The sequence below is a fragment of the Brachyhypopomus gauderio genome, chromosome 13 (assembly GCF_052324685.1).
Source record: "Brachyhypopomus gauderio isolate BG-103 chromosome 13, BGAUD_0.2, whole genome shotgun sequence".
Classification (NCBI taxonomy): Eukaryota; Metazoa; Chordata; class Actinopteri; order Gymnotiformes; family Hypopomidae; genus Brachyhypopomus; species Brachyhypopomus gauderio.
The window spans coordinates 5,161,719-5,188,489 of NC_135223.1; the positions used below are offsets into that span (position 1 = coordinate 5,161,719).

The following is a 26,771-nucleotide window of genomic DNA, read 5'->3' on the forward strand; positions in this document are numbered from 1 at the left end:
TAACCCATCAGTACCACCACTGGTACTGATTACCTGTGTGGTGAGCCGGTGCCAGCAGTGATAGTCATGCAGAGAATCAGGCTGGAGTGTTTGAACTTGTGTAAGTGCCACACGGACACATGGACTTATACAGTACCAATATGGAGTTTCTAATAAAGTGGCTGGCCCATGCATGTAGACAAACCTAATGGAAAGACCTCCTGAGTTCTGTTAAGTCCAGAATCGCACTTCCTCTTTCCTTTTATCAGGAGATTTGGTTCATTTCCCATTCACGCTCTTTAAACCTCTATACTCATGCATGACAGAGAACTGCTTATTAGCCAAGGCCATTCAGAATATGTTAGACAGAAATTAGACAGTAGCTAATTCTGATGATTAATGCATCTCCCCATGAGCCTTGTACGAAGGCGTCATGAAGGGATTCTTGTGTTACAGAGGACGAACCCTCAAAAGATGGAACCCGCCATGCAGTAATGGAGATTTACAACAGGGCAATAAAATCCATGAAGCCAACGCTGGTCCAGCAAGGCAAAGTAAACCAATATAATAGAATCACTCCTAATCCAGTTAAAACAGATCAAACAGACTTACATAATTAGCACAACGCCTGTGCTCCAGAGGTTGAAGCAAAAGAACAGGGTCTGCTAAAGTTTTATCTGTCCTGTCCAAAAAGCGTCTGAAATCCTGTCAGTCGTGGCATACTGGGGGTACTTGAGTGCAATCACGGTTCACATCAGTATATTGTTACGACTACTGGCCCAACTTCTATATATCCTATATGTCCCATTTGCCCTTTATGTCCCATATGTCCTATATGTATATGTATGTGTGTGTATGTGTATGTGTATGTGTGTGTGTGTGTGTGTGTCCTAAAAGTCCAGTGCCAAATGTTTCTTCCCACATTAACTAGGAGGCACTGGGACGGATGATGTGAAGTTGTAGTAATGGAATGATGGTGCATTCACATCACTGGGCATTTGGACCATGTAGAGCAGTGATTGCTTTTATTTTGCTGGGTCCATGTCCGCCACATAGCACACTTTAATGGAAATTCCCCACGGCTGCTCTCTCTCCCTCTGATTTTATCCCTCTCTCTCTCTCTCTCTCTCTCTCTGTATTCCTCTCTCTCCCCCTCTTTAATGGGTGCAGACATGCCATCCTTCTACAAGTGGAAATATATTAGAAAAGAGTTCAAATGAGAAACTCATAGCTGTACAACAACATTGAGAAAACTTCAAAAACAGTAAATGCAACAACCCATAAATGGCGTGCCTGTAGTGATGGCCACGCCCACAGGACAGAGGAGAGGCTCCTGCTCACCACGTGCCGTGAAACGGATCTAAAAGCAGCGGCTGACAAAGTTGGATTGAAGCGCGGAAGCTTCTCCTGTGCTTCAATCAGCGCTCGCCAGCCACCGCTTTGAAGATTAATATGACGTCTGTAGTCACACGCAAGATCCAGTGGCCAAATGTGATTTTCTCATTTAAAAAAAATTGGAATCACAGAGAAGCTTTTAACGCGTTTCAAACCTCACCCCATCTACAGCTGTACATGCAATGACATTTGCATATTCAAATATGAGGAACAATCAAAGCTGCACATTGTCACCTCATGCTCCGCCCCTCAGAATGCTACAGTGTCAAAACAAGTCCTGCTTATTGTTCCGTCTGCCGGGTTTCCCAGCGAGTTTGACTTGCGGCGAAAAGTTCCCTTTGTGCTTTACTGTGTTTTTGTGCTTTCGATCCTCTCCTCCTCTCTGGGGTTTGATCATCTGCCTGCTCAGAAAACGAGGCTGACATGAGCTTCGCAATCATCAACTCTTCCTCATCTTCCTCGGACACGGACGCGGGGGGATACTGGTGTTCGAAAAAGCTGGCGGGGCCTTTAATCTGGTCAGTTTTCTCTGTGTTTTGTTTCCTCCTGGGTTTTCCATCCAGCATCGGAGTTCTTTACGTGCTCTATCGGAGGAGGCGACATACTGTCTTCAGTGATGGCATCTTCTCCCTGAGCATGACTGTCGTCGATCTGATTTTAACATCCACCATCCCGTTTAGTGTATGTAATTACATGATATGGAACAGCATGGAATATGAGTGGATTTGTAACTTCATACTAAGTTTCACTTTAACAGGCAGACCTCTCTTCATGGCCTGTGTGTGCGGAGACTGCTTCTTTGCTGTGGTTTATCCAATAGCGTACAAGACCAGTAAGAAAATCGTCATAATTAAAAAGGCAATCTCCATCACAGTCTGGTTAATTGTACTCAGTTTTGGCTCAGTCATAGCCTCTGTGCCCTGGGTGTTTTCAAGTCCTTGGTCCTCTACGTTTATTTTGACAGCCTTATTTATTATTGCCCTTTGCGATATTTCCATACTTCAAGCTCTGAAGAAACCAGACCCGTCCCGTAACGTAAGCATCCACCCGCAGAAGAAGAGAGCTCTTCAGATCATCAGAGTGAGCTGCGTTATGACCTTCGTCACCTACCTGCCCCCTGCTGTCCTGTTCTCATTTGGGACTCTGATGAATGTGGATGAGGTGACTTGGTCCTGTGGATTTCTCTTTTACGGATGCTGTCTCACCATGGCCGGATGCGTCATTATGCCTATTGTATATTTGGTGAAAGTGGAAAAGCTTGATATTGTCAAGAAATGGTGGAAAAAATGACATTTTTTTCCTCTGTATTTCGACAATTGCTGATCCATACAGGAGGACTCACAGGTGTTTAAGTCTTTAAGACGAAGCACTTTAAGACGAAGCCCATTTCATGTTTCTAGGTGGTCCAGCAACAGTGACACCTTCAACACCACCCCCACCCCCCCCCCCCCACCCCCCGCCCCCCAACCCTCACCCCTGTGTGTGCTTTAATGTTTAACTGGTGAATTCTGGGTCATATTGTCAGGTGTGCATGTGCCACTGGTCAAAACCCCTCCATGTTTAAGCTATACTCAAATAAAATCAAGACAATAAAATGCAAATGTCAATTGCAGAAAATGATCTACGGGTACAGAAAAGAGTAAAGAGTTTAAAAAGAAGCAAATCTGTAATTTGGGTTTCAGAAGCATTTGACCAAAACCAAAATATAAACTGCAACATTCCTGTGGTTGCAGACATTTGGTGTAACTTTATGTGGAAACACAGCTAGTTACATACATACCTAGGCATAATTAATAAACATATCTTCAAATTAATATGGTGGTGCAGAGAAACACCATCAAAACCAATGGTAATCTGTTCTGGCATGTATTCCTCCATTTGCGGGAGCATTTTTCTACATCTACACTGAATGTAGTCCAGAGCGACGCGGCAGGACGCTGACCGGTGTCGCCAACACTCGACTGCCGCGCATTTCTTTGCCTGCAGCTTTAGTTATTTGATCCACGCCCGCGTCACACAGATGTCACGTGAGCCGGACATTACATCAGATTTGTTTCTATTGTCATTTTGATCAGGTTTTTCATTTTCCCAAACAAAGAGAGTGCAGTAAGGTGGATTCATCAGAGATGATCTGTCAAAGCGACATCACAGCACTGCTCTCATTACTCGGAGATCCACGTGACTGCGTTATGTGGCAGAATCAGGCTGATTCACGTTAATGTGGTGAACTTGGACAGGACTCAAGGAAGCCAGACCTCCACAGTCCAATGGCAGTGAAGTGACCACACATCTCTGCTAGCTCTGCATTTTAGCTCACAATTCACTGTTACTGGCTGTTATTGTGATCCATTTAATTTCAACACTTTGAGATGTGAGAAAACCAGACTATTCATCTCCTCAGCTCAGAGGAGTTTGCCGCGTTGCTACATGAACCTCTCCAGCGACAATGAATGTCCACTTTTTCATATTTAGCCTGACCACTTTTGGCACAATTTTCCTAGCAGTAATTCTCTTTGGTGTTTTAAACGCATGGTTATGAAAGACTTAAGCATTTACATGGATTGCCCACTTCATGAATGACATTTCTGTGTGGCTTTTAATAGTGCTATTGATGGGGAGTGTTTTGGTGTGCTATACCCTATAATGTGAACAGTAGAAAATGTATAATGATTAAACGGTTGACCTCAAACTGAGTGCACTTCTTTTTATAGCTTACTCAAACGCTCCAGATCTTGGGTGTTCACACCTGCCTCTAACTGCACGCCTTTAATTGGAGTCCTACTGGCTGTCAGTCTCCATTATTTCCAAGCTCTGAGGAAGTGAATTGGACAGCGGAACATTTGAGACAGGTGACATTACGAAGACACCACAGCACTTTCACAAACAGGGCTGCAAGGACCAGAAGAAATCGAGGAAATCTGAGCTAACGTTCCAGAGTTAACATGTCTGTCGTGTTCTAATATGTAAATGTGGATTATACAAAAAAAAAAAAAAAAAAACTTGTTAAAAATAAACAAGGTTAACTCTCAGCAAGCTAAACTCTGAGCAAGCTTAACTCTGGGCAAACTTAGCTCTGGGCAAGCCAAACTCAGAGTCGGAACAAGCTAAACTTTGTCATCTCTACACGTCATCTCTTCTGGGTTGTGAATATTAAATCACTAAATCAAATCCATGGAAATCCTAGGCAAACTAATACTGTCTAGTTAACATAACAATAAAATTGTTTGTTAGTTTGCTAGCTTGTTGACTAGCTATTAGCTATTTATTTTCTGATTTGTACACTCTGGATTTCTTGACAAAGATAAAAATGTAGGTCTGCTAATTGTTCATTTTTCTCAAAATTATTAAAAATATGATCTTAAAAACTACGCATCTTACAAAGCAATAATGGAATATGCATTCAAATATAATGTGAATTCAAATAGCCTAATGCCAGGTTCAAAAGAGTTGTGGATTGACATGTTTACACAGCAGGTCTGTTTAAATGGTTGATCCTGATCTGCAGATGTCGCCTTTGCATAATTCCTTTCTTATTTTTACTGCAATTTCCAATTACGCTTTGCACTGTTTTGCATTCATGTCTCTTATTTTAAGAGACACTACTGAGAAGCCTGAAGTCACGTGATTACAGATCATCACCATGGTGAGCCGGGTACAAATATTATAAAGTGCAGTTCTACCAATCAGGGCGGAGGGGTCTCTGAACGACTGACGCCTCTACAGCTCCACTGGAGCTGAACTTCAAGTCCACTCTCACTGTGTGCTCACTCTCAAGTGCTCATCTTTCATTTCCCTATAAAACCTCTTTTGGGGCCCTAGTTGTTTAATTATTGTTTATTTACTGAAGGGTGATTGTGTTTTCAACATTGCAAATGTCAGAACGTTCACAAGTCCTGAATTATACAACTAATGCTGTTTCACCAGACGCACTCGTCACTGGCATCATTACTTGTGATGATGTTGCTCCTCACCGCAACTGTCCAGCAATGTTCTCATCAACACAATAGATGGTCCAGATATACTGTATTTTTAGTGCAGAGAGATCCCCTGATTCCAGACAGATCCCTGGGTGGAGAATGTCTGCCATCCAAAAATACACAATATGGTTCAGCACAGTACTGAGACCGGGAGAAATCTTCATTTACTAAGTACAGCGAGACTTATTAGTGACAAACCCAAAAGAAAGACAATCAGCAACAGACAAGTAACCGACATGAAGAGACATGATGAACACAGGATACACGACAGAACCAGGAGCCAAACAAAGCTAGGGTAAAAAACATAGACAGGATACAAACCAAGCGACACACTAATGATACAACCTGGGAATACCGAAGCACCGGAAACCCAAGTCTCAGAAACATGGAGAGTTATAAACAACAAGGCATGACAACTGAGAAAAACTAGACAAGCACATGGAACATGAGCATAAAGACACGCCTGACAGGTGGGGGCGGAGCTAGACGCTCCAGACTTAAAGAGGCTCTGGGTTTGGTAAGACACCTGATATTCTAAGGACTGCTACACGCTTAACAAAATGAGAAAGAAAAATGATTCATCGCCCTGTACCAACCTTACCTATTGGACTTTAATCAGAGATGTAGTGCACTCAGATGCTTTGTTTTCTAATGGCTTGTTTTTTAAACTTGGACAGCTCAGACAGATCTGTGTAAATGACTAACACCTGTGTTGTTCCACGGACCAAGAAATTTACATAATATACCCCGTCCATCCACCTGAATTTCACACCCTGTCAAAACCTTCATCTGTTTCATGAACATTGTTCAGTGTTGAAACAGCAGGTTTAAATTAAATGAAAATGCAAAAGATCATTATCATAAAATTAATGCATTCATGTATCTTTTTTGAACTTGTGAACAGGAACAGCAACTTTTAAAGACTGATTGTAAGTTCCATGGAATATACATATATATATATATATATATATATATATATATATATATATATATATATGTAAGATTTCTCTACAAATTTCAGACATGACCACACAAGGAAAACGTTTCTGTTTCTCATGTGTTCTCATGTGTTTTATCAGCTATACGCTCTAGACATGACTTGCATTTGAGAAAAAGTATTTATTTTTTTTTACATGGTTCATTCTAGACTGTTCACATCTAGCTCTAGACTGTAATTAGGAAGCTAGTCTTCCTATTTGTTTAGGTAATTACATTTGGCGTTGGGTCATGTCTGGTCTAAGTGAATATTCATCTCTCCTTTCTCAAGTGCTCCCCTGACATCACCTTTCATAATATATCAGTACATCGAGCTCAGAGAAACACAGACCCTTCAGAGAATTGTAACATACCTCTAAATACGTGAGCATTTCACACCATTATTATGACATTTATTGCCTTTCTGCTACTAGGAATCATTTTCTAATTTGCGGATGTGACACCAATTTACATAATTGAATAGTTCTGTAGTTTCACTTACTCTGATACATGTTTCTCCATGACTTATTGTGTTTATTTTCTATGTCTAAACAATTTTGTAAAGACTGACCATTTAAAGACTTGTGGAGATAATACATACTAATAATAATAATACTGATAATACTTTACCAGTGTGCTAACCAAAATGGAGTCAGAAAGATGTGAACCACGCCCACCCACCCCACCACGCCCACCAGGCAGCCCCATCCTGCTTAAATGAGGCTCAGATTTTTGCATATGCCAGTCTGAGATTCAGTTCAGATTCAGTAAAACTTCTAACAGAATTTGTCTGCATTCTGCAAGTGTTTGTTTTCCTGTGCAGATAACTTTTTGTTCATTTATCAACTTATTTATTTATGTCATCAGTTTCTTTATTTCCACACAGATGTGAATATGGAATTACTGGCAAAGAGGGATTTGCTGTTGTTGCTGTCTGCCCCCTCTAACATCACCCAGGTCACGGACTCCTTCGAGCGGTGCCGAGAGCTTCCCACCGGCAGGCTCTTCTGGACCGTCTTTTCTGTGGTTCTGGTCGTCATGGGCGTCCCGGCCTCCGTCATGGTCCTGAGGGAGTTGTGTCAGCGTCGCCATCAGGGCCTGTTCGGTGACGTCTTCATGCTCAACCTCAGCATCATGGACTTTTCCTTCATGATCTGGCTCCTACCAGCTGTCTGCAATTACATGATCATAGGCAACCGCAACGTTTTCTACTTCTCGTCTTTCATCCACTGTCTGCCTCTTTGCGGCAGGCCGGTCTTCATGGCCTGCATCTGTGGGGACTGTTACTTTGCTGTGATTCATCCTATCAAATACATGACCAATAGGAACCGGAACAGAATTAGGGAGGCGATCTGCCTGGCCGTCTGGGTGGTCACGTTGGCGTACGGTTCCGTCTTGTGCATGATCAGAGAAATCTTCACCAGTCCGGTGATCTCTGCTCCTCTGATGGTGGCCCTGCCCGTCATTACCTTCTGCGATGTGTTGGTATTTCGCGTTCTGAAGTTGCCGGATCCATCTGGGAAAATCAACGTGCACCCCAAGAAGAAGCGCGCTCTGCAGACCATCTGCACCAGCTTCATCATGACCTTCACGGCCTACCTGCCGCCAGCGGTCATGTTCCTCTTCGGCAGATTTATCATACTTAGCGAATTGGAGCTTTTCTGCACCTTCGCGTTCTTTGGGGTGTCTTTCTGCACGGCTGGGTGCGTGATCATGCCTCTCCTATTTCTGGACAATGTGGGTAAGCTGGATCATTTGAATGTTCGACTGAAGAAATGTATCTCAAGCTGACTACGCCTCTCCCAAAGGAACAAAAGCAGCAAAAAAATTAAAGGTGAATAAAAAACAACCGATTTGATTTTTAGTCACCTAAAGCAGCCGGACTCAGCCGAAAAGAAATACCTATGAGAACAGCTGACACAATTTAAGCTTTCCGAATGCATATATGATTTGTCTGTTAACAAGTTTGATTTGTATGTTAAATCACAGAGTGAAACTTTAAGAAATATTCATAGTTTAAGTCAGATTTGCAATCTGCATGCAATATACAATAGATTTATTCCAGCTGAAGCCTGTGGTAGCCATAACATGTACATTGTAGAAATGTTTGAATTGCTTGGTTTTGAACCTCTGACCCCACGTGAATCCCCTTGCTTGTTTGTTTGAACATAATCCATGTGCTTTTCCTTCTGGTTCACCTCTGCCTCCATCGTTTGTGTACACACAATACACCTCACTATGTTTGTGCCTCTGATCCCTTGGGTGATAAAGTCCCAGCCACTCTCGAAGCCTGTGACATTTTGACCTTTGACCCTGAGAAATAAGAAATCTGGCTCTGCAGCAGAGTTTCAAGCAGCAGAGGTTCACTAAGATGTCCAGTGCAGTTCCTCTGTGGATGTACGAGGAGAAAATGTGACCTTTTATGTGATTAAAACCCGCATCGTTAAATCTGTTTAACCTAATGTTTAAACAGTATATCGATAAGGAAACGGTGAGCTACAGCACACGATACGCCGGCAAACTGTTGACCTACAGATGCTGAAGAGCAGTCGACACCTGTGCACAAGCTCGTCACTCTCGAAATAATCTTTGTTGTTGTTTTTGTATATTGGCATCGATTTCACAAATATCACTGTCCAAACTTTTGATTGGCTGGTGTGATGTGTGCTTGTGTGTCTGCAGGGCTTGGAATGAGCAGACAAGGACTGTGGCAGTTAAATCTATTATATACTGATGACACTGATGTTATTAGTCTGCCTGTGTGACACTGTGACCTAGACAACACATTGCAGAAAGACTTCAACTGTATTCAGACATTCCTGTGGGACCTCGCATTGGTGCTTACTGAAGCTAAGAATAAATATATGGTGTTCTCTGGGCTCTGCAGATGAAGTGAGTTTGTGAAATGGAGCTGTAGTGCCCCAAGGGCAGGGTGCATGCTCGCTCCCTAAAGAGTGGCCAAGAATCCTCATTTGCTCCGAAATCTTAAGCTACGGCGTCCCCTTCCTAGTGACCTGAAGGCTCACAATAACCCTCTTTTAGGAGGAGGGTCTATTTAAACTAGCTTTTAAAAAATCCTGCGTCTTCTGCTGTTGTGTTTTATTTCTTGCGTTATGTGGTCATTTTTGTCTTGATGTATTTGGAATTTCTAATATTGTTGTTGACTTTCTGTTTTATCTTCTCTTTACTTTGATTTATTCCATTTCATTTTGTTTTATGTTCTGTAAAGTCCCTCTGTGTGCTCGTGTAAATCTGTTGGGTATTGGTCAATGTCCTTGGACAAAATTTTAGACACATTTCTCTGTACGTAGAAAAGAATGGAAAATCTAGACCAGAAACCCAACTCGAGTTGTTTGCTGATAAACAATTAACAATAAATGATGTACGATGTACAATGCATACATTTGTAGAAAACCTGAAATCTTTAATCACAGTTATTTTTAACTGGTTTTTCAGAGGGATGAATTTGTACTGTTTCGCATTACCATTAATAACTACCACAAGAGAGCAGCTGGATCTACTGGATCTCCTGGCTTTACTGGATCTACTGGATCAATAAGAAAAACAGAACTGTAAGTGTTCAATCTTGGTCACTGCATACGAGCATCTGCCAAAGGTATGAAATATAAATGAAGATTTGGCAAATGAAGATTTAGCTTCAGGCGGGACTCACATTTACAAATTTTGAACATTGTTTGAACATACAAGTTTGAACATAGCCTAATGTAAATCATGTAGCCCAAGTTTCATTTAATGAAGATTCAATGCTGTCACAAATGTCAACAAAATTAAGTACTTAAGTTCTCTCTCTCTCTATCTCTCACTCTCTCCCTCTTCCTCTCCCTCCCTCTTCCCCTGTAATCCAGAGATTGGTATACTCGAGAGGGCAAAGAGATTTTAGACTTGACTTGAAACTCGTCCCTAGTGACTCTTGACTCGGACTCGTCCAAAATAACTCATGAACAATAAGTGTCAGTCCGTTACCCAGATGTTGTGTGTCAGTTATAGAAAAACACATTAATTTGTATGTTTAGGATGCCCTTATTCCTCACTTTTGATTCTGTGATTTGGAACGCAGCCCCTTTTCTCGTGACGTATCAGAACATCTGGTTATCGCTAGCGGGAAATTGCAGAGACACGTCAAATGTGAACAAACTAGGTTGCCATGGCTTCAGCTTTACCATACGTAGAGCTGCTGGCCATAGGGAGTTTAACATCTTTAGATATAACCGAAGAACGGCAATGTGTAAAGAAAGTGGGAAACAAATTAAAGACACTGGAGCGACCACTTCAAACTCCATAAGGCACCTGAAAAGAACCGGCAGAAATTCAGCCAACTGTCACAAACATGAAAACACAAAACAAACCCACTGTATTGGAATTTTAAATGCAGGGTTTTTTTTTTTTTCAACATAAACAACAGATAATAATTTCTAATTTGATACAAAAAGCGATTTTCATCAGAAGCTGCCAATAATTCTAGACATGGCTATATGTCATATTAGCACTATGTTAGCACTATGGGTTTTAGACAGCTTATTGAAATTCTGCCCTCGTGTATCAGTGCTCTGGGGCCACTACGATTATTTCATCAATACTCCATCTCTGAATGTGGCTCCACCAAGCAACATGAAAGTATTGATTAGGTCTTCTTCTTTTTTTACTGTCAAAAGCAAACAAGCAAAATGAAACTGTACCACAGTCTTAGAGCTCATGGATCTCATGTACGTACACATGTACACATCACATCATATCAGAGATCAGTGTCAGACCAAGAAATTGTCAATATTGATGTCTGCAGATAGGATTAGAATTATATTGTTAATCCATGAAGATCCCTCTCAAATTTAAATAAATTGTACTAGGAGATGAATAATTTGGAGATTTATTTATTTTAGCTTTAGTCAGATTGTGCTGGATTAAACACAGGATTAAAGTCTAGGCAAGGCAAGGCAAGTTTATTTGTATAGCACCTTTCATGCACACTGGCAATTCAAAGTGCTTCACACAAGAAAAAGCTTATTACAACCTGAGGTCTATCACCTCGGGAAGTTTCTAAATACGAGAGAATATGAGTGACTATTAATGACACGGTCCCAGATGCCATGTAAATACATATCCTGTTCTAATACTACACAGAGAGCTGTGCGCTTCCAGTGAACTACTGAGCACTCATCCCTCAAGGTCTGATTAGCACAGGTTCTGAAAAGGGAAAAGCATCTCCATTAGGTGGAAACCGAGAAGCTAATGGTAAGGTTTTTTTGAGGTAAAATCTGGCCTTTGTAACCCCGATCAAAAAATAATCATAACTACTTCCTCTGTGAGTTTGTGTGTGTGCATGCGTTCTATCAAAGGTATGACTGTTAGATCTAAATGGCCATATAATGTCCGTGGTCTGATGTGGCCCTGGCCCTCACTCAGAAGACAGGTCATTTAGTGAAGCATGAATGCCTGTATTACACTATACTGTCTCATCAGGGTCTGACGGTCCAATTTCCCCAGACATTCCTTCCATTAAGGTTTCATTACAAACAGAGGTTATCATATGAAATTCAGATGTCATTTATACCGGACCGTGTTCTGCTTCCAAACTATGAAATCCGATGCTGGTAACTGAGTTATGTGGAAAGACTAGAAGGGAGTGGGGGTGCGGTAATCAGTAATCAGTGTTTTATTTTAGCTGCTAATGCAGTAATAATGGCCGAACGCTTTTGGGACAAGCACGGGAGAGGCATCAAGCTTTGTTTCATCACAACAGATGGTATTTATGTCTTAGTACAGGAGGAAAACAACAATGAAATAAAATCGCTAACCCACATTTGTCGTTTTTTCTCCGCACATGAGCGTAAATGTCCTGCCAAAACGAAGACTGAAATCAATCGGCTACATTTTCAGTTTAATTTTGCGTGCAAGCATGAGTCGTTTGTGACTAATATAATAAGAAAAATAAAACAGCTTCATTATCACATTTTCAAAATCATCACAGTATTTCATGGCCATAACTGAAATGAAATGGCTAATAAGGGAAACAAAATCAAATCAGATTGTCTTGGCTATTTCTTCTTCAAATGCCTATTGAACGTCAAAACCTGAATCCAAAGGCCACGTTTTCTCTGTCCTTTCTATTCTATGTGGAGCATAGAATAGAAAGGACAGATCTGACAAAACAAAAAAAAGCATAGATCTGACAAAAACGAGAGAAAATGGTCAAAACTATAGCAACAGGGTGCCCAGGGCCATCGGGGATAAGCACGGACCCCACCTGTCACGGTGAGGCGGCCCCCTACCGGCCGCCTCTGTCCACAGCGGCTGTTGTTGTTGTTGTTTGGTGACGTCATGTGCGTCCCTCAGGTGGGCGGAGCCCGTGATCCGTCTCACCTGAGGGTCGTTTGTTTGCCTATATATGTCTTGTCTTTGTACCAGTTGACCGCTGGTCATTATATCCTTAATTTGGAGATGCACAGGTTTTAGGTTTGCACACTTTCTATTAAACCATCATTTTTCCCTGAGAATTGGCGTGATCGCTTCCTTTTCGTTGCTCACCCCTGCCCGTCACACCACCTGCTTCATCTCTGCTATTCCTTACACACTTTTTTGTTTTCAACTCCACCAGCACCTCAAATATGCTAATTACCAGTGGGCGGGGCAAATACTTTCTAACGTCAGCATTACTGTTACTAATGGTATGCGTCAAATTATCAAATGAACGAATGCTGAAGCTAGTCTGTCCGGCACTGGAAGACGAGTCCAGGTGACTCCAGGTTCCCTGTTGAGGCTCTCGAGATGTACACATGAGCTCGGTGAAGCTCGGTGAAGCTCGGTGAAGCTCGGTGAAGCTCGGTGAAGCTCGATGTCTGTGTGATGCTGTTAGTCGCCGCAGCAATAGCCTTAGTTCAGTCTCCAACTCATTAGCTGGTTACCTGGCACGCGGGAAACGGTTTCCATGGCTCCAGATGAGCACTCCAGTCCGCAGAAATCTGCTTCTTCAGTGATTCTGGTGTTGATTCATGATGACGGCTCGCGAAATACAACACTGGCCTGCTGTGAGGGGAGAAGGTCCGGGGTGTTTACTTCCATTCAGAGAGATGCATATGTCATGAATGCTCTAAGCGTGTGGAGAGAGTGACTTGCAAAACCCCCTGCTGAGGCCGAGAGATCTCTCGGCAAGTGAGAAGATGACACCTTCGTCTCAGCCCGTGAGATTCACAAGGCTCAGCCTCTCATGTGCATCTCACGTGGCCTCCGTTTAAGAATTAAAGCCCCTCAGAGATTTCACTCCTCCATTCTTCAAAACCAATATTGATTACACATATGTGCTTAACTGACAGGCTGGTCGCGTTAACAAGGTGAGCAGGGAGGTCCGTCTGAACATCCTGAAACCCGCGGACGCATCGAGAGGGTGTAGAAATAATCTGGCGCTCCGAATCACAACCGCCCCGCCCTCTCCTTGACCTATCCTCTGCGGGTTTCCTGGCTACGTCGCTGACGTGTAGACTGAGTGCAGCACCACCAGAGAGGCAGCAGGAGGGAGCCAAACGAACCGGGCTGGAGGGTCACAGAGCAGAACGGCCTCGTGGTCCGTCTGTCTCTCCAGCAGGACTGCGTGCTGGGCCTCTTGTGTCCTCTCATGTTGATATATATACACAACATGAGGCCTTTACCAGGCTTGGCAAACCAACGTTTTTGGATACAGTGCTGCTGATCCATCACTGGTTTAAGCTCCTCTGTGCTGTCCTCAAATGTCCTATGTCTGACATACACACTCCACGTGCACTAACAGCTTTATGAGACACTAGCTCGGGAGACGCTAACTCAGGAACTAATCCTAGCTGAACAACACAGTGCTGCTCCAAACACCTGCTTACTCCGACATTAAGCTCATTTCATGTGGTAAAGCGATGTGAATCGTGAGACAGACCAGAGAGGAATGAAAGAAGGCATAAATCACACAAGGCCTCGCAAAGACGAGCCGCCGTCCCCGCACTTAATGTTACCGCTGCTTAATCACACTTTCAAAAAGGTTATTTCTCTTTCATGCTTAATAAACCTCTACATCGTCCTAGCAAAGCAATACAAATGAGCTGACACAGAGCCGGGCTGGAGGAAACAGATCCTCGGTAGAAATCTGAGGCACACACAGTTGTTCACACACAGCTATTCAGTATTTAAATATTGCCTTCATCATCTCTTAGCAAGCAGAATATGTTTTCGGTACACAATGCATAAATTAGCATATGAACTGTATATTTAGTATATGGATTTAAATCAGCCACATATCTACACTGATTAGCCTTCCAGACATGGAATTTCCCTTTGGACAAGCATAAACTCTAGTTTGATATAGAGCAGGGGTTCTCAACTGGTCTCAGCCCGGGACCCACTTTTTCTCATTGTCATTAAGTCGCGACCCAGTTTTATACAGTACAAATGTTATAACAAATTAAAAGGGTAAACAATTGGTGGTTACCATGGCAACAAGATGGTTCTCATGCTGGGCTACATACTAAAAATTACTCAAGGAGCCAGTAGGTCCTAAAAGGAAAAAATCAGGCGCCAATAACTTTTTCTAGGTGCCATAATATAAACTAATAAGCACTCACATCAGGTCAGCTGTTATTTAGGATCTCTGTCGTCCAACATGACTGATGTTTTCTCTTCCTTGTAACTGTGGTTAAGTTGGTTTCATGTTCGCGTATTCGGAATTAGACATGTTTTAAATGTACTACTATTACCATCTACAAATGACCTTAACATGGACGAAAGTGGCGGTCGTAAAGGCCCTGGAGCACTGCGCACTCTTTTTTTCTGCAAAGATTTAAATAATTTTTAAACGATTCTTCATAAGATAAAAACAAGTTGTATAAATATTAAGTGCACATTTTGTCAAATGTTTAAATAGCTTTTAAAATGTCCATCATAAGAGCATAAAACAAGTTATAGTTAAGTGCATCCTAATCAACAACCTTGTTTTGTGGAATTATGATGGCCCATTTAAAAGCTATTGAAATATTTGACAAAAACTGATCACCACACATTGGTGCAAGGTATAAATACCCATCTTTTAGTTGTAGGTTGTTATTAAAGATTAACTTTATGTAATCCAACTTCTTTGGTGGTCTTAGATGGACCGTTTAAAAGCTATTGAAATTATTGTAAAAAAACAGAGTGCGCAGTGCTCTGGGGCCTTTACGACCTCCACTTGCTTCCGTGTTAAGGTCATTTGTAGACGGTGCCTTAGACGTTGCAGCGGTGACAGGAGTATATTTAAAATAACATGTTTTAAAATACATATATTCCTGATGTAAACAAAGTTGTAGATGTTTGTCTTGGGTGCCAGAAATAAGAATTTGCATATTTTGGTACTTTTAACTTAAAGGTATTGAAGAAAGAATTCCGAATATGCGAACGTGAAACGAACTTTACCAAGTTTCATAGTATGTATATGAGTGACTTTTGATCCCATTAAAATGAACTTAAAACTATGTACAGTTATAAAGGAGTGTGTCCTCTTATGGTCCGACAGAAATGTAGACTATGTGAATTTTTAACAAGCTAACGCTTAGTGCTAAAGTTTCAGCTCGGCTCCGCTGCTTTGCGAGTCACGCTGGTGATTCTCGCTTTTGTTAATGGGCAGAGCGAACATGAGAGTGAGAACTACAGCATATCGGTTAACTTTTAAAATACAACCTCAAGAAAATTGTGGATATTTTTCCAATGACAAAAAATCTTCACCCATAAAATATAATGCTCTTGTACTGGCGAGTGAAATAATTTTATTACTCATTTATGGTCGCGATTGCGAACATTTTAGTCGCAGTCTGGAGCTGGCATGTGCCTCTGTCTTTTGAGTAGAGAGAAGTCTAAATCTGAAGAGTAGACCTTTTTTTTTTTTTTTTTACAAGCTGTCCGCGACCCACCAAGAACGTGTCCGCGACCCACTTTTGGGTCGCGACCCACCAGTTGAGAATCACTGATATAGAGCATACTAATAACTGGTTATCATAATTTTACAATACAGTGGGGTGCGAAAGTTTGGGCACCCTTGGTTAATTTCCTGATTTACCTTTATAAATCATTGAATGTTTGGATTAAAAAATCAGTTAAATATAACATATAGGGGACAAAAACAGTGATATTTGAGAAGTGAAATTAAGTTTATATGATCTACAGAAAGTGTGCAATAATTGTCTAAACAAAAATAGGCAGGTGCATAAGTTTGGGCACCAAAAAAAACAACTCAATAAAACTCATAACTCAATATTTAGTAGGTCCTCCTTTCACAGAAATAACAGCCTCTAAACGCCTCCTATAGCTTCTAATGAAAGTCTAGATTGTGGCTGAAGGTATTTTAGACCATTCTTCTTTACAAAACATCTAGTTCATTCAGGTCTGATGGTTTCCCATCTGTGACACCACAGATTTTCAATAATATTCAGGTCTGGGGACTGAGATGGCCATTCCAGAACGTTCTACTTGTTCCTCTGCATGAATACCATAGTAGATGTTGAGCAGTGTTTAGGAGTTTTCATGTTCTCCCTGTGTCTGCGTGGGTTTCCTCTGGGGTCTCCATTTCCCTTCCACAGTCCAAAGACATGGAGGTTAGGTAAATTGGACCTCCCTGAGTGTGTTTGTGTCTCTTTATGTTCAATAAAAGCAGTTGTGTGAGTGTCTGTGCATGAATGTGTGTGTGTGTGTGTGCTTGTATGCCCAGTGGTGGATGGTGCTCTGTCACTAGGGTCTGTCCTCTCTCCCCTTCCTGCACCCCATTCAGTCCCCCAGGAGGTGTGGATTCTGATAGAGAGTACGCTGTGTGTGATTGGCTGCCGCTTCTCGCCGGTGATTGGTTGTGTAAGAGTTGAACCTGTGTTAAAAATTGTAAAGCGACCTTGGGTATCTTGAAAGGCGCTATATAAATTGAACATTCATTCATTCACAATGTTTCTCACAGTGGAGACTGAAAGCTGAAATCTCTGAGATAGCATTCTGTATCCTTCCCCTAAACCATGACGGTGAACAATCTTTGTTTTCATGTCATTTGAAAGTTGTTTTGAGTCTCCCATGCTGCGACTCTTCAGAGAAGATGCAAAGAGGAGAAAAACTTACATTGCCAAACTGAACTACCCTTTCTCATAATTGGAGTCACCTGTGTGTGGAGGTCAAGGGTCACTGAACTTACCAAACCAAATTTGAGTTCCAATAATTAGTTCTAAAGGTTTTGAAATCAATAAAATGACAACAGTGCCCAAACTTATGCACCTGCCTATTTTTGTTTAGACAATTATTGCACACTTTCTGTAAATCATATAAACTTCATTTCACTTCTCAAATATCACTGTTTTTGTCCCCTATATGTTATATTTAACTGAATTTTATATCCAAACATTCAATGATTTATAAAGATAAATCAGGAAAATTAACAGGGTGCCCAAACTTTCGCACCCCACTGTATATACAAATGCTAGTATAAATAATCACACAGAACTCCATAATGCAGTAATATACAATATTAATATACAATATCAATCAAGTCTTGGATTCTGAGCATGTGGATAGCATGCAAACAGCCCAGTGGGTGAAAACTATCCTATCTCAATTAGAACAAACATGCTAGAGTCATAAGTACTGAATAAATAATACAATCAGACCACAGGAACGTAAAGTTAGGATCTCTCTCTGCAAGCTAGCACGGCTCAGCAGATATAGGAAACATCCAGCATACGCAGCAGCCAGCAGTTTCTCTGTGTGTGTGTGTGTGTGTGTGTGTGTGTGTGTGTGTGTGTGTGTGTGTGTGTGTGCCTGAATGCCACGTGTACATGATCAATAGTGGGGTTTTTTAAGTTATTTTCAGTGGGGTTAGTGACAGTAGATCGATCAGATTAATACCTGTGCAACTGTCGTGGTTGCAGTGTCTCTCTAAACGTTGGGCCGGCATGCAGTCAACACATAAAAGAATAACATATGTGTACATATGTGTAAAAGACCTGCTTCTGATCAACTGCTTTTCTGGAATTACCTAAATAGAAGTCTCAGATCCATGTGTACCTAAGAAAAAACTATTATTTGAAAAGATGTTAGGAACTGCTCAAATCTGCCATTACAGCAGGACAGAGGTGATCTGTACAATGAACTCAAGCCATCTCAGAATCGTCATTCGATTTAGCCTGCTTTTCCCACCTGCACTGAATAGTGTTAACCTTTCCTCCCTGCCTCTCGGCATTTCCTGGAGAAAGCCAACCTGTTTAGTGGCGTTAGTGCAGAGCTGAACCTTGGTCACCCTAACTGGGCCAGAGTCCTGTCTCTGTGGAGAAAAACTTGATCTGTCCTTTAGCGTGGCCTGCGACTTTACACGGCATTGGGGACACAATTACCCACAATGCCCCAGCTACCAAGACATGCCACCGCACTATATAGGGGGAAAGCGGTTCTGATTCGTGCGGCAAGGAACTGTAGGAAATGTGTGTCACGTTCCAACCACAGCACACAACAGAGCCAGCAGAGACGCCAAGCCAAGAGACGCCAAGCCAAGAGATGCCAAGCCAAGAGATGCCAAGCCTCTGGCAGAGACACCAAGCCAAAAAGAACAACCCCCAGCTAGACAGAAGGTGCAACAGCACCAGCCCAGAACCACCCACTACGCTAAAAAGCTCTTTAGCTAAGGGACGTTCACATTTAAGGAAGACAGCCTACACAGATGAGCTCAGAAGCTCGTTACCAAAGCATACCATGTTACAAACCCCACACGAACCACCATGATGGTCCTTAGCCCGGGCTATGGGGCTGTAGCCTGAGTCGTTTTAAATGTCAAATGTGTGTTATGAGGTGAATGTTGAGCAGGACCATAGTAAAACCAGTGGGGAACCGTCAGGGCCCTCTACGCCCTCTCAGAGGGTCTAAAATATTCTTAAAACATAAATATGTATAATTTATATTATTTTTTAAATGTACTTACAGTTTGACAATCGACATCTAAACAATTACAAAAATATAAGCAAATAAAATATTCACCCGTGTCTATTCAATCTGTGTTGGAAGGTGAGGGGTTGAGTGGAAGCCTGTGAGCCTGTGTCTCCCCCTATCAGGACTGTGATGCCCGCTGTTCGTTTACAGAGGGCCTGGCAGTTATAATTCAGCACAATACCAGTTTCAAATGACAGTAAAATTGACCAATCATATCTTCCCTCTTAGTGGGCGGGCTTAACTGTATGATAATTTCCGCCCGCTGTGGCGACGCTAGCTGTCATTAGCATACCACCGCTAGCTAGTTTCGATTCATTCATTTGATGCCCTCGTGCGCGTTGTTTACATATTCAGAGGAACACGGAGCTGTAAACCTTATTTTGTTGGAATCTTATTTTGCTTAAGAAGTTATCTAGTACAGATATTATTGTTTATTGCTTTTCTAAAGCTGTACTGTCGTCTCAGTTTTTTCTTTTTTATTTATTGCAGTTAATTAGGAAATTTTCGGGGGGTGGGAGCGGGCCCAGGATTAATGGTCACGGTTCGCTACTGAGTAAAACATAACTATGACTTAACTCAACAGGAAAAGATTGCAGCATACAGGAGGTCAAACTTCCCACCAAAACCTGATTTTATATGCTTGATCCTCGAAAAGGATTGATGACTGCATGTCAGTGTAGAACTGTCCAAACCCAATACAGAAAAAAATTATACTATCATAACTATCAATAGCATATTAACTGGGTAAGCAAGTCTTGCCACCTCTGTTAACAGCTGCACGTCTTCTAAAGATTGTATTTGTTAGCTTTAATCAGCATTATGCTAATAAATCGCTAACCTAAAACTAAACAACTGAAGCGGCAGCATGTCTGAACCGTGACTCCGTCAAACTGGGGGAGGGTTAGAGGCCAAAATGATTCATAAACAAACATTGAGAATAGTTATTAATAATCGTCACGTAATCCTGGAAAAAAAACACCAGTTGTGCATGCTTCTTTTGATAGCATAGATTTTTTGCTCATGATTCAGATATATTGGGTGCTCACATATTAAACCATCTCATTTTGCATGTTCAGCATTGTACAACACAGTAGCAATGTAAACAGTTTCTGTTGAATTGTACCAATATGTCAAATTCCCTAACAGTGACATTTAATTTCATTCTGGATCTGATTTCACAAACATTTCATAGTGCAGCATCTTGTTTTGGTGCGAGTTCGTGTTTCTGCGCAGTCTAGACAGGCTGATGAGCTGTCGTGTCGTGTTGCATTGTTCAGGTCATCTGGACCATAGTAGTGTAACTCAAAGACTTCAAGGTGAAATGCAAAGATAAATCCATTGGAGAGTCCTGACGGAGTCCTGAATTAGCTCCAATACTATGACCTGCTCTTAACTCACGAGGTCGACACCAGCACTGTTTACATCACGTCCTTTTCCTAGAAATTCTAGATTCTAGAATCAGTGAATCAGCGATGCTGCTTTGTCGTGGGCTCTTACCGTGCCCGTCTGAATAAACGCCACCATGAGTCAACAGTGCGCCCATCTTAATTAACTTCCACTGATGTGATATTTTCACAAACGCCTCACCCAAAGGCCCAGCTGTGCGGTCCGCACCGCCCAGCGTCCACGGGGCCCCACCGGGGGCCGGCCTTTAATTCACAAGCAAATGGAGTTATCCGCCATCGCAGGAAGCCACTCTTCCCTTCCCGAGGCTGACATTAGCCTTGTTTATCTCACACCATATGCTGCCCCTTCCCTGGGTGCATTGGTGTCACGGGTGGGGGTGGGAAGGTGGAGCTTCGCGTGGCCTTGCTCCCACGCCCACACCTGCCTTGTTCTTCATAGCAGGAATACACCACTCATCATCTGGTGCACATGGTGGCTGGGAAACTCCACCACCACCTCCCGAACCCGTCCCGTTTGGCAGCTTTGTGATTAATGCCGCGAAAACAAAAGTCCAAACAGCCTGGGGATCAATGCGCTACATTTAATACGCTTCGTGGCCAGAGAAGGAAAGAAACAGAAGAGTGTTTTCAGTGTGTCTTCATATAAAGCCTCCTGCCTTTCTCTGTTGTGAACGTCGTGTTGTTTAGTCCCAGCTTGGTGGCCGGATCATCCCAGCCTGACTGAAGGTTTCGCAGGTTTAACGCTTCCAAACACATGTTCCCCTCTCAGCACAGCCGCACGCTAATCCAGACACAACTCACCTCACACGTCCAGACGAACGTATCATATCACAGGGAGGGTGATATAACTTATGAGGTGATACAGGATTCTTTAACCGTTGATTCTTAAAATACACACGGACGCTCTTTTACTCCATAATGATACGCTTCCACGTTCAGAAGGTAATTGCGCGCTCGTAAGGATCTCTCGGACTCTTTGAACAAAAAAGGGAACTGCTATATTGAGATGTAGGACAGAAATAATTGGCATAAAGTGAGCAAAACCACGTGTACGGCGCCTGGGCGTCTTAGATAACAGCTTACGGAACCCCTCCCACCTGAAGGAGATCCAGTCCCATTCCAAACAGGTCCATTTTAAAACCTCCTCGTCCTCGTCTTCGTCCTTGCGTTCCCATCAATGAGTATCTCAACAGGTTTGGTCATTTAAGATGCCCATGAATAAACAGCCAATGGGGGGGGGGGGGGGGGGGGGGGTGTTTGTTGAGGGGCGACAACCGTCTCGTCTTACCTGATCCCAGGGACAGATGATGCCGCCAAAAAACATGAAGAGGTAACCCATGGCAACGAGGCAGGCCCAGATGACCAGGGAGAAGACGCGGAGAAGCTTCTTGAAGACGGGCTCCATACACACCAGCACGAAGACGCTGAGGAAGAGGGCTAGAGCCGTCGGCACGGTGATGACGAAGGCCACGTGGGCCTCGATATCCTGCAGGGAAACCACAGGGAGGCCGAGAGTCAGACAGAGAAAGCTGCAACTGGACCAAGATTAAGTCAACACACCAACGGCTGCTGGACTCAGTCTGCCACGGGGCCAGCAGTAAAATGGATAGTATGGTACTAATTGCCTTGTAAAAGAGAACTGGGTAAAAGCTTCTCGCAGTATTACTGTCAAGAATCCCACACTACCGCTGCCAACTACACGCTGACTTTGTAGGGGCCATTGATGTTTCATTAACTATAAACACTAACAGTAACTAAAACAGCTGGGCCAAAATCACCTTTAATTCTTTAGTGCAGCATGTGAAAATCATGCTGGTTATGAACAGAACTCACAAGCACTCAGAGAGAGTGATTCTGGGGTGAATTATCAAGCACTCAGAGTGATTCTGGGGTAAATTAACAAGCACTCAGAGTGATTCTGGGGTGAATTAACAAGCACTCAGAGTGATTCTGGGGTGAATTACCAAGAACTCAGAGTGATTCTGGGGTGAATTACCAAGCACTCAGAGTGATTCTGGGGTGAATTAACAAGCACTCAGAGTGATTCTGGGGTGAATAAACAAGCACTCAGAGTGATTCTGGGGTGAATTACCAAGCACTCAGAGTGATTCTGGGGTGAATTACCAAGAACTCAGAGTGATTCTGGGGTAAATTAACAAGCACTCAGAGTCATTTTGGGGTGAATCAACAAGCACTCAGAGTGATTGTCCTGTCTTGTGTGCTCGCACAGATGACCTGAACAAAAAACGTGCACCTAACATAATGTGTTGCGTTTGGCTCCGCCCACCATCCCTCCCCTCAGCTGCCCCTCCCCCGGCCACCTGTTAGCTCAGTGGGCAGCGACTGCAGTGAGTTAGAGCGTTCACACGGGTCGGCGGGTAGCCATGATACGGCCTCTGCAACGATTTTCTCGCGCATTAACAGCATGGGCGTCCATCTTGCATTAGGTGGGGCTCGGAAACACCCGTGTAGAGCCCGGCGTCTCGCGGTGTGTGTGTGTGTGTGTCACCACGGTGATGTGGAATACACCCCACCCCTCCCGTGTCTCGTCAGGCTGCCCTAAATGGTCACTCCTGTTCAGTCTGGGGTGTCACTTTTATACATTTAAAAAATGGTCATGTTTAATATGGAGTCAAGTTACAATTATGTCACAACAAAAACACTATCCACTATCCATAAGTAAGACTGTAAACATCATCATATAAAACATTTAAACAAAATTATCTGAATCAGATCTACATCATCCATTCTGCCTTTTTTCCAGTGGAAGAAACTTCTAGAGCTTTTTTGCAGAATATGGAAGTCTCCGCCCAGCTGAGCTGTGAAGCAGGATTCTACACGCCTGATAAATATTGACTAGAGCCTTAGATTACTAATCCCAGCTGACACAAGGGCACTCGCCGGATGGGAAGAGCACTTACTTGAGCAGCGGAGGCCTGTGTGTCCGGCATCGGGACGAGAGGTAAGAGGAGCAGAAGCTTCTGGACCTTCATGTATCTGTCACTGACAAGCGGCCAGCGAGAGGAGAACAAAACCCCCGTCTGCTGTTACTGCTGCAGGAGTGAGCCGAGCCAAACGTCCTGCCGTGAACAGAGAGGGTGCGGATCTCACGTACCTGTCAGTGTGGGCACGCCTCGATCTCACGTGCCCATCAGTGTGGGCATGCCTCTATCTCACGCGCACGTCAGTGTGGGCACGCCACGATCTCACATGCACATCAGTGTGGGCACGCCTCGATCTCACATGCTCGATCTCACGTGCACAATCTCACGTGCTCAATCTCACGTGCCCATCAGTACAGGCACGGCTCAATCTCACGTGCACGTCAGTGTGGGCATGCCTGTCTCACGTGCCTGTCGGTGTAGTTACATGTCTATTTTACCGACACACATTGTGTGGGCATGCCTTAATCTCACGTGCCTCTCAGTATGGACCTGCCTCGGCCTCACGTGCCTGCCAGAATGGCCACACCTCGGGCTCCTGTGCCCACCAGTATCACATGACCCAGACCACGCAGATATGTGTCCCACTTTATAGGAGACGACACAGAGAGACAAGACAGAGAGGCGCAGAAAGAGGAAAGAGGCAACTAAACCACTAACAGCAAAACCAGATCCCCATACATAATGGATGAAGGGTAGCCATTAGACACCCAATAACAGGAAGGCCCGCTCAGATCTGCAAGGGTGGGACGAGGATGGGTGGGTACCGGATCTTTCTGCTGGACTCCACCCTCCAAGATCCGCCAGGCCCTCGTAACGGCAGGAGGGTGTTGGGGAAGTGGGGGGGGGGGGGGTGTGCAGTGTGCAGTGGGGGGGGGGGGCAGTGTGCAGTGGGGGGGTGTTAAGACCAGAACAGCCCCACATGGAGCTTCCACGCATGGACAAAGATCAGGCCGCAGGGAGAGAGAGCGTTGGGGGACGGCCCGAGAGTGTGTGTGTGTGTGTGTGTGTGTGTGTGAGGTTGGGGGGGTCTTTTCATTCTTAAACACAATCAATGTGACATGTGCAGCCACCCGAACTGGGGGGCCCGACACGTCAGTGCCCGCCACAGCTCCACGAACGATGTAAATCAGAGGACGTCTGCAGCACTCCGGCCCCGTCCGTAAAAACACGCCCCCGCTTTACCTCCCCAACCTGACGGATGCTTGTTGACGGGGCTCGCGTGCTGCCCGATGTGTTCTCGCACGTGTCTGTTGTTCTGAGCGCCCGCCGGTCACATGGACGGCTCTCAGGGAAAAATGTGGCACACGAGATCCAAGAAGGGATGCGTGGCTGTTTGGCAGCGAGTCAGCGGGGCAGCGTTTGCTGCTTCAGCTGACGGAGGCCTCTCTGGCTCCAGTGGATTCAACTCCTTTCAGCAAAACACAGCCTGCCCTACCTAACACGGTCCACGGTTCATTCATGTCGTCAAAGCCATAACAAACGCATCCAGGGATATGAAAGCAGCGTCTTCTTTGAATATCTCAAGGAGATATATTCCAAAATCTCTGCATGTTATTTTGAGAGCTACGGAAATTACATGAAACGTAAAAACTATGCTGTCTAATTTTGACTTGAATGGATTTTCACCAGCACTGCAAACCGGTTCCAAACCTGAAGCGTGCACTGATCTATTTTAACATCAGGCTCTTCTGATATTGATCAACAGAGCAACTGTGCTGTGTACTCAACCACCTGAGAGGAGTAAAACTGTGTCGGGAAGAGTAGAGTGGAACCGGGAACAGGGGAAAGACGGAAGACTCACATTCCAAGGGGCGCTGGAGCCCGGCGGATGGCGGGATTTAAACGGAGGTGTCTTATCGCGGCGGGGTTAATGGCTCCAGCCATATCCGTTCGGTATAATTATCCATGACTAAGCCTGTTGATTTTCTGGAAGTGTTCATTCTCGAGCCTTAAACATCACTTACGGATCTTCACATGAATCACGCCGACGCGACTTTGAAGGCAGAGATGAAACGCAGCACTATATAAACAAAGCCATGTGGCTAGTACAAACAAAGCAGGTGTCCCAGGCGGCTATCTAGACCTCACCGTGCGATCTGAAAAACGTATTGTCTGCCTTCTCGAACATCGCGGCGGCTCGGCGGGACCGGCTGAGGGGAGACTGTGGCCGCGTTGGTCCAAGTGGCGGACGGCAGATAGCAGACGGAGAGTGAGTGAGACCGAGAGAGACCGAGTGAGACAGAGAGAGGAGAGAGATTAAGAGAGAGACAGATAACAGCGGCGGAACTCTCTGTCCCTCGTGGCCGTCTTTCCCTCCTTCCATGCCCACCACGCCTGGGCACTGCCACCCGTGACTCCACCCACACCACCACCACCACCACCCGCGCCCCGCCAACACTCACCAGCCCCGAGGCGAAGAAGACGGCGAGAAGTGCGAGACAGGCGCCCATCACGATCAGGAGCAGGAACACGATCAGCGGGTGCTGCTGGCTCATACGACAGTACGACTCGTACAGCCAATCGGGCGACCTCTGCCTGCGGGCGCCCGACCCGGCGCCGGCCGACCCGGCCCGCGAGCCTCGCTCCAGGAGGTAGCGACTCCCACGCATGGTCCCCTTCGGAGCCGGACCGGCCCGCCTCCTTCTGCGCCGCCTCCCCTCCTCCTCCTCCTCCTCCTCCTCCTCGGCACCGGGCGGCGAGGGCGCCTTGCGGGCGAGCTCCTCCTCCTCGTCCTCCTCGCCCAGCTCCCTCAGGCGCGGAGCGGGTCGGCCCGCGAGGGGGGCGGCGTGACCGGCCGGCCGGGCCGGCGGCTGAACACTTTCCACTTCGGAGCGCGGCATCGCGCAGGCAACATGTTTGGCGTAGCGCACGGGGGAGGAGAGAGAGTGAGGAGAAACACGGCAGCGCACGCCAGTATGTACGAGAGAGAGAGAGGGGGGGGGGGGGAAGAGGGAGGGACCGGAGAGAGAGGGAAGGAGGGAGGGAGGAGCGAGAAGAGAGGGAGAGAGAGAGAGGGAGAGAGAGCGATACAGATGGAGAGAGAGAGAGGGAGGGAGAGAGAGAGAGAGAGAGAAAGGGACGGACGGGGAGGGAGTGAGAAAGAGACGGAGAGGCAGAGAGAGAGCGATACAGATGGA

The 26,771-nt window shown here is 44.5% G+C and overlaps 2 protein-coding genes across 3 annotated transcripts in view; one reads left to right on the top strand and one right to left on the bottom strand.

The window, feature by feature from the left end:
- adcy2a (adenylate cyclase 2a) overlaps nt 1–26,548 on the bottom strand; it is a 61,361-nt gene extending 34,813 nt beyond the window's left edge. For both annotated transcript variants that reach the window (XM_076970640.1, XM_076970639.1), the window contains exons 1-2: nt 26,037–26,548; nt 21,978–22,175 (exon numbers count right to left, since the gene is read on the bottom strand). In XM_076970640.1, coding sequence (XP_076826755.1) covers nt 21,978–22,175; nt 26,037–26,474 — 636 coding nt within the window. In that variant the 5' untranslated portion in view covers nt 26,475–26,548. The remainder of the gene's footprint in view (nt 1–21,977; nt 22,176–26,036) is intronic.
- Nucleotides 1,798–2,664, top strand: LOC143473402 (G-protein coupled receptor 183-like). Its single transcript, XM_076970374.1, has one exon. The coding sequence runs from the start codon at nt 1,798–1,800 to the stop codon at nt 2,662–2,664; it is 867 nt and encodes a 288-aa protein (XP_076826489.1).
- Nucleotides 26,549–26,771: the final 223 nt, after the last annotated feature.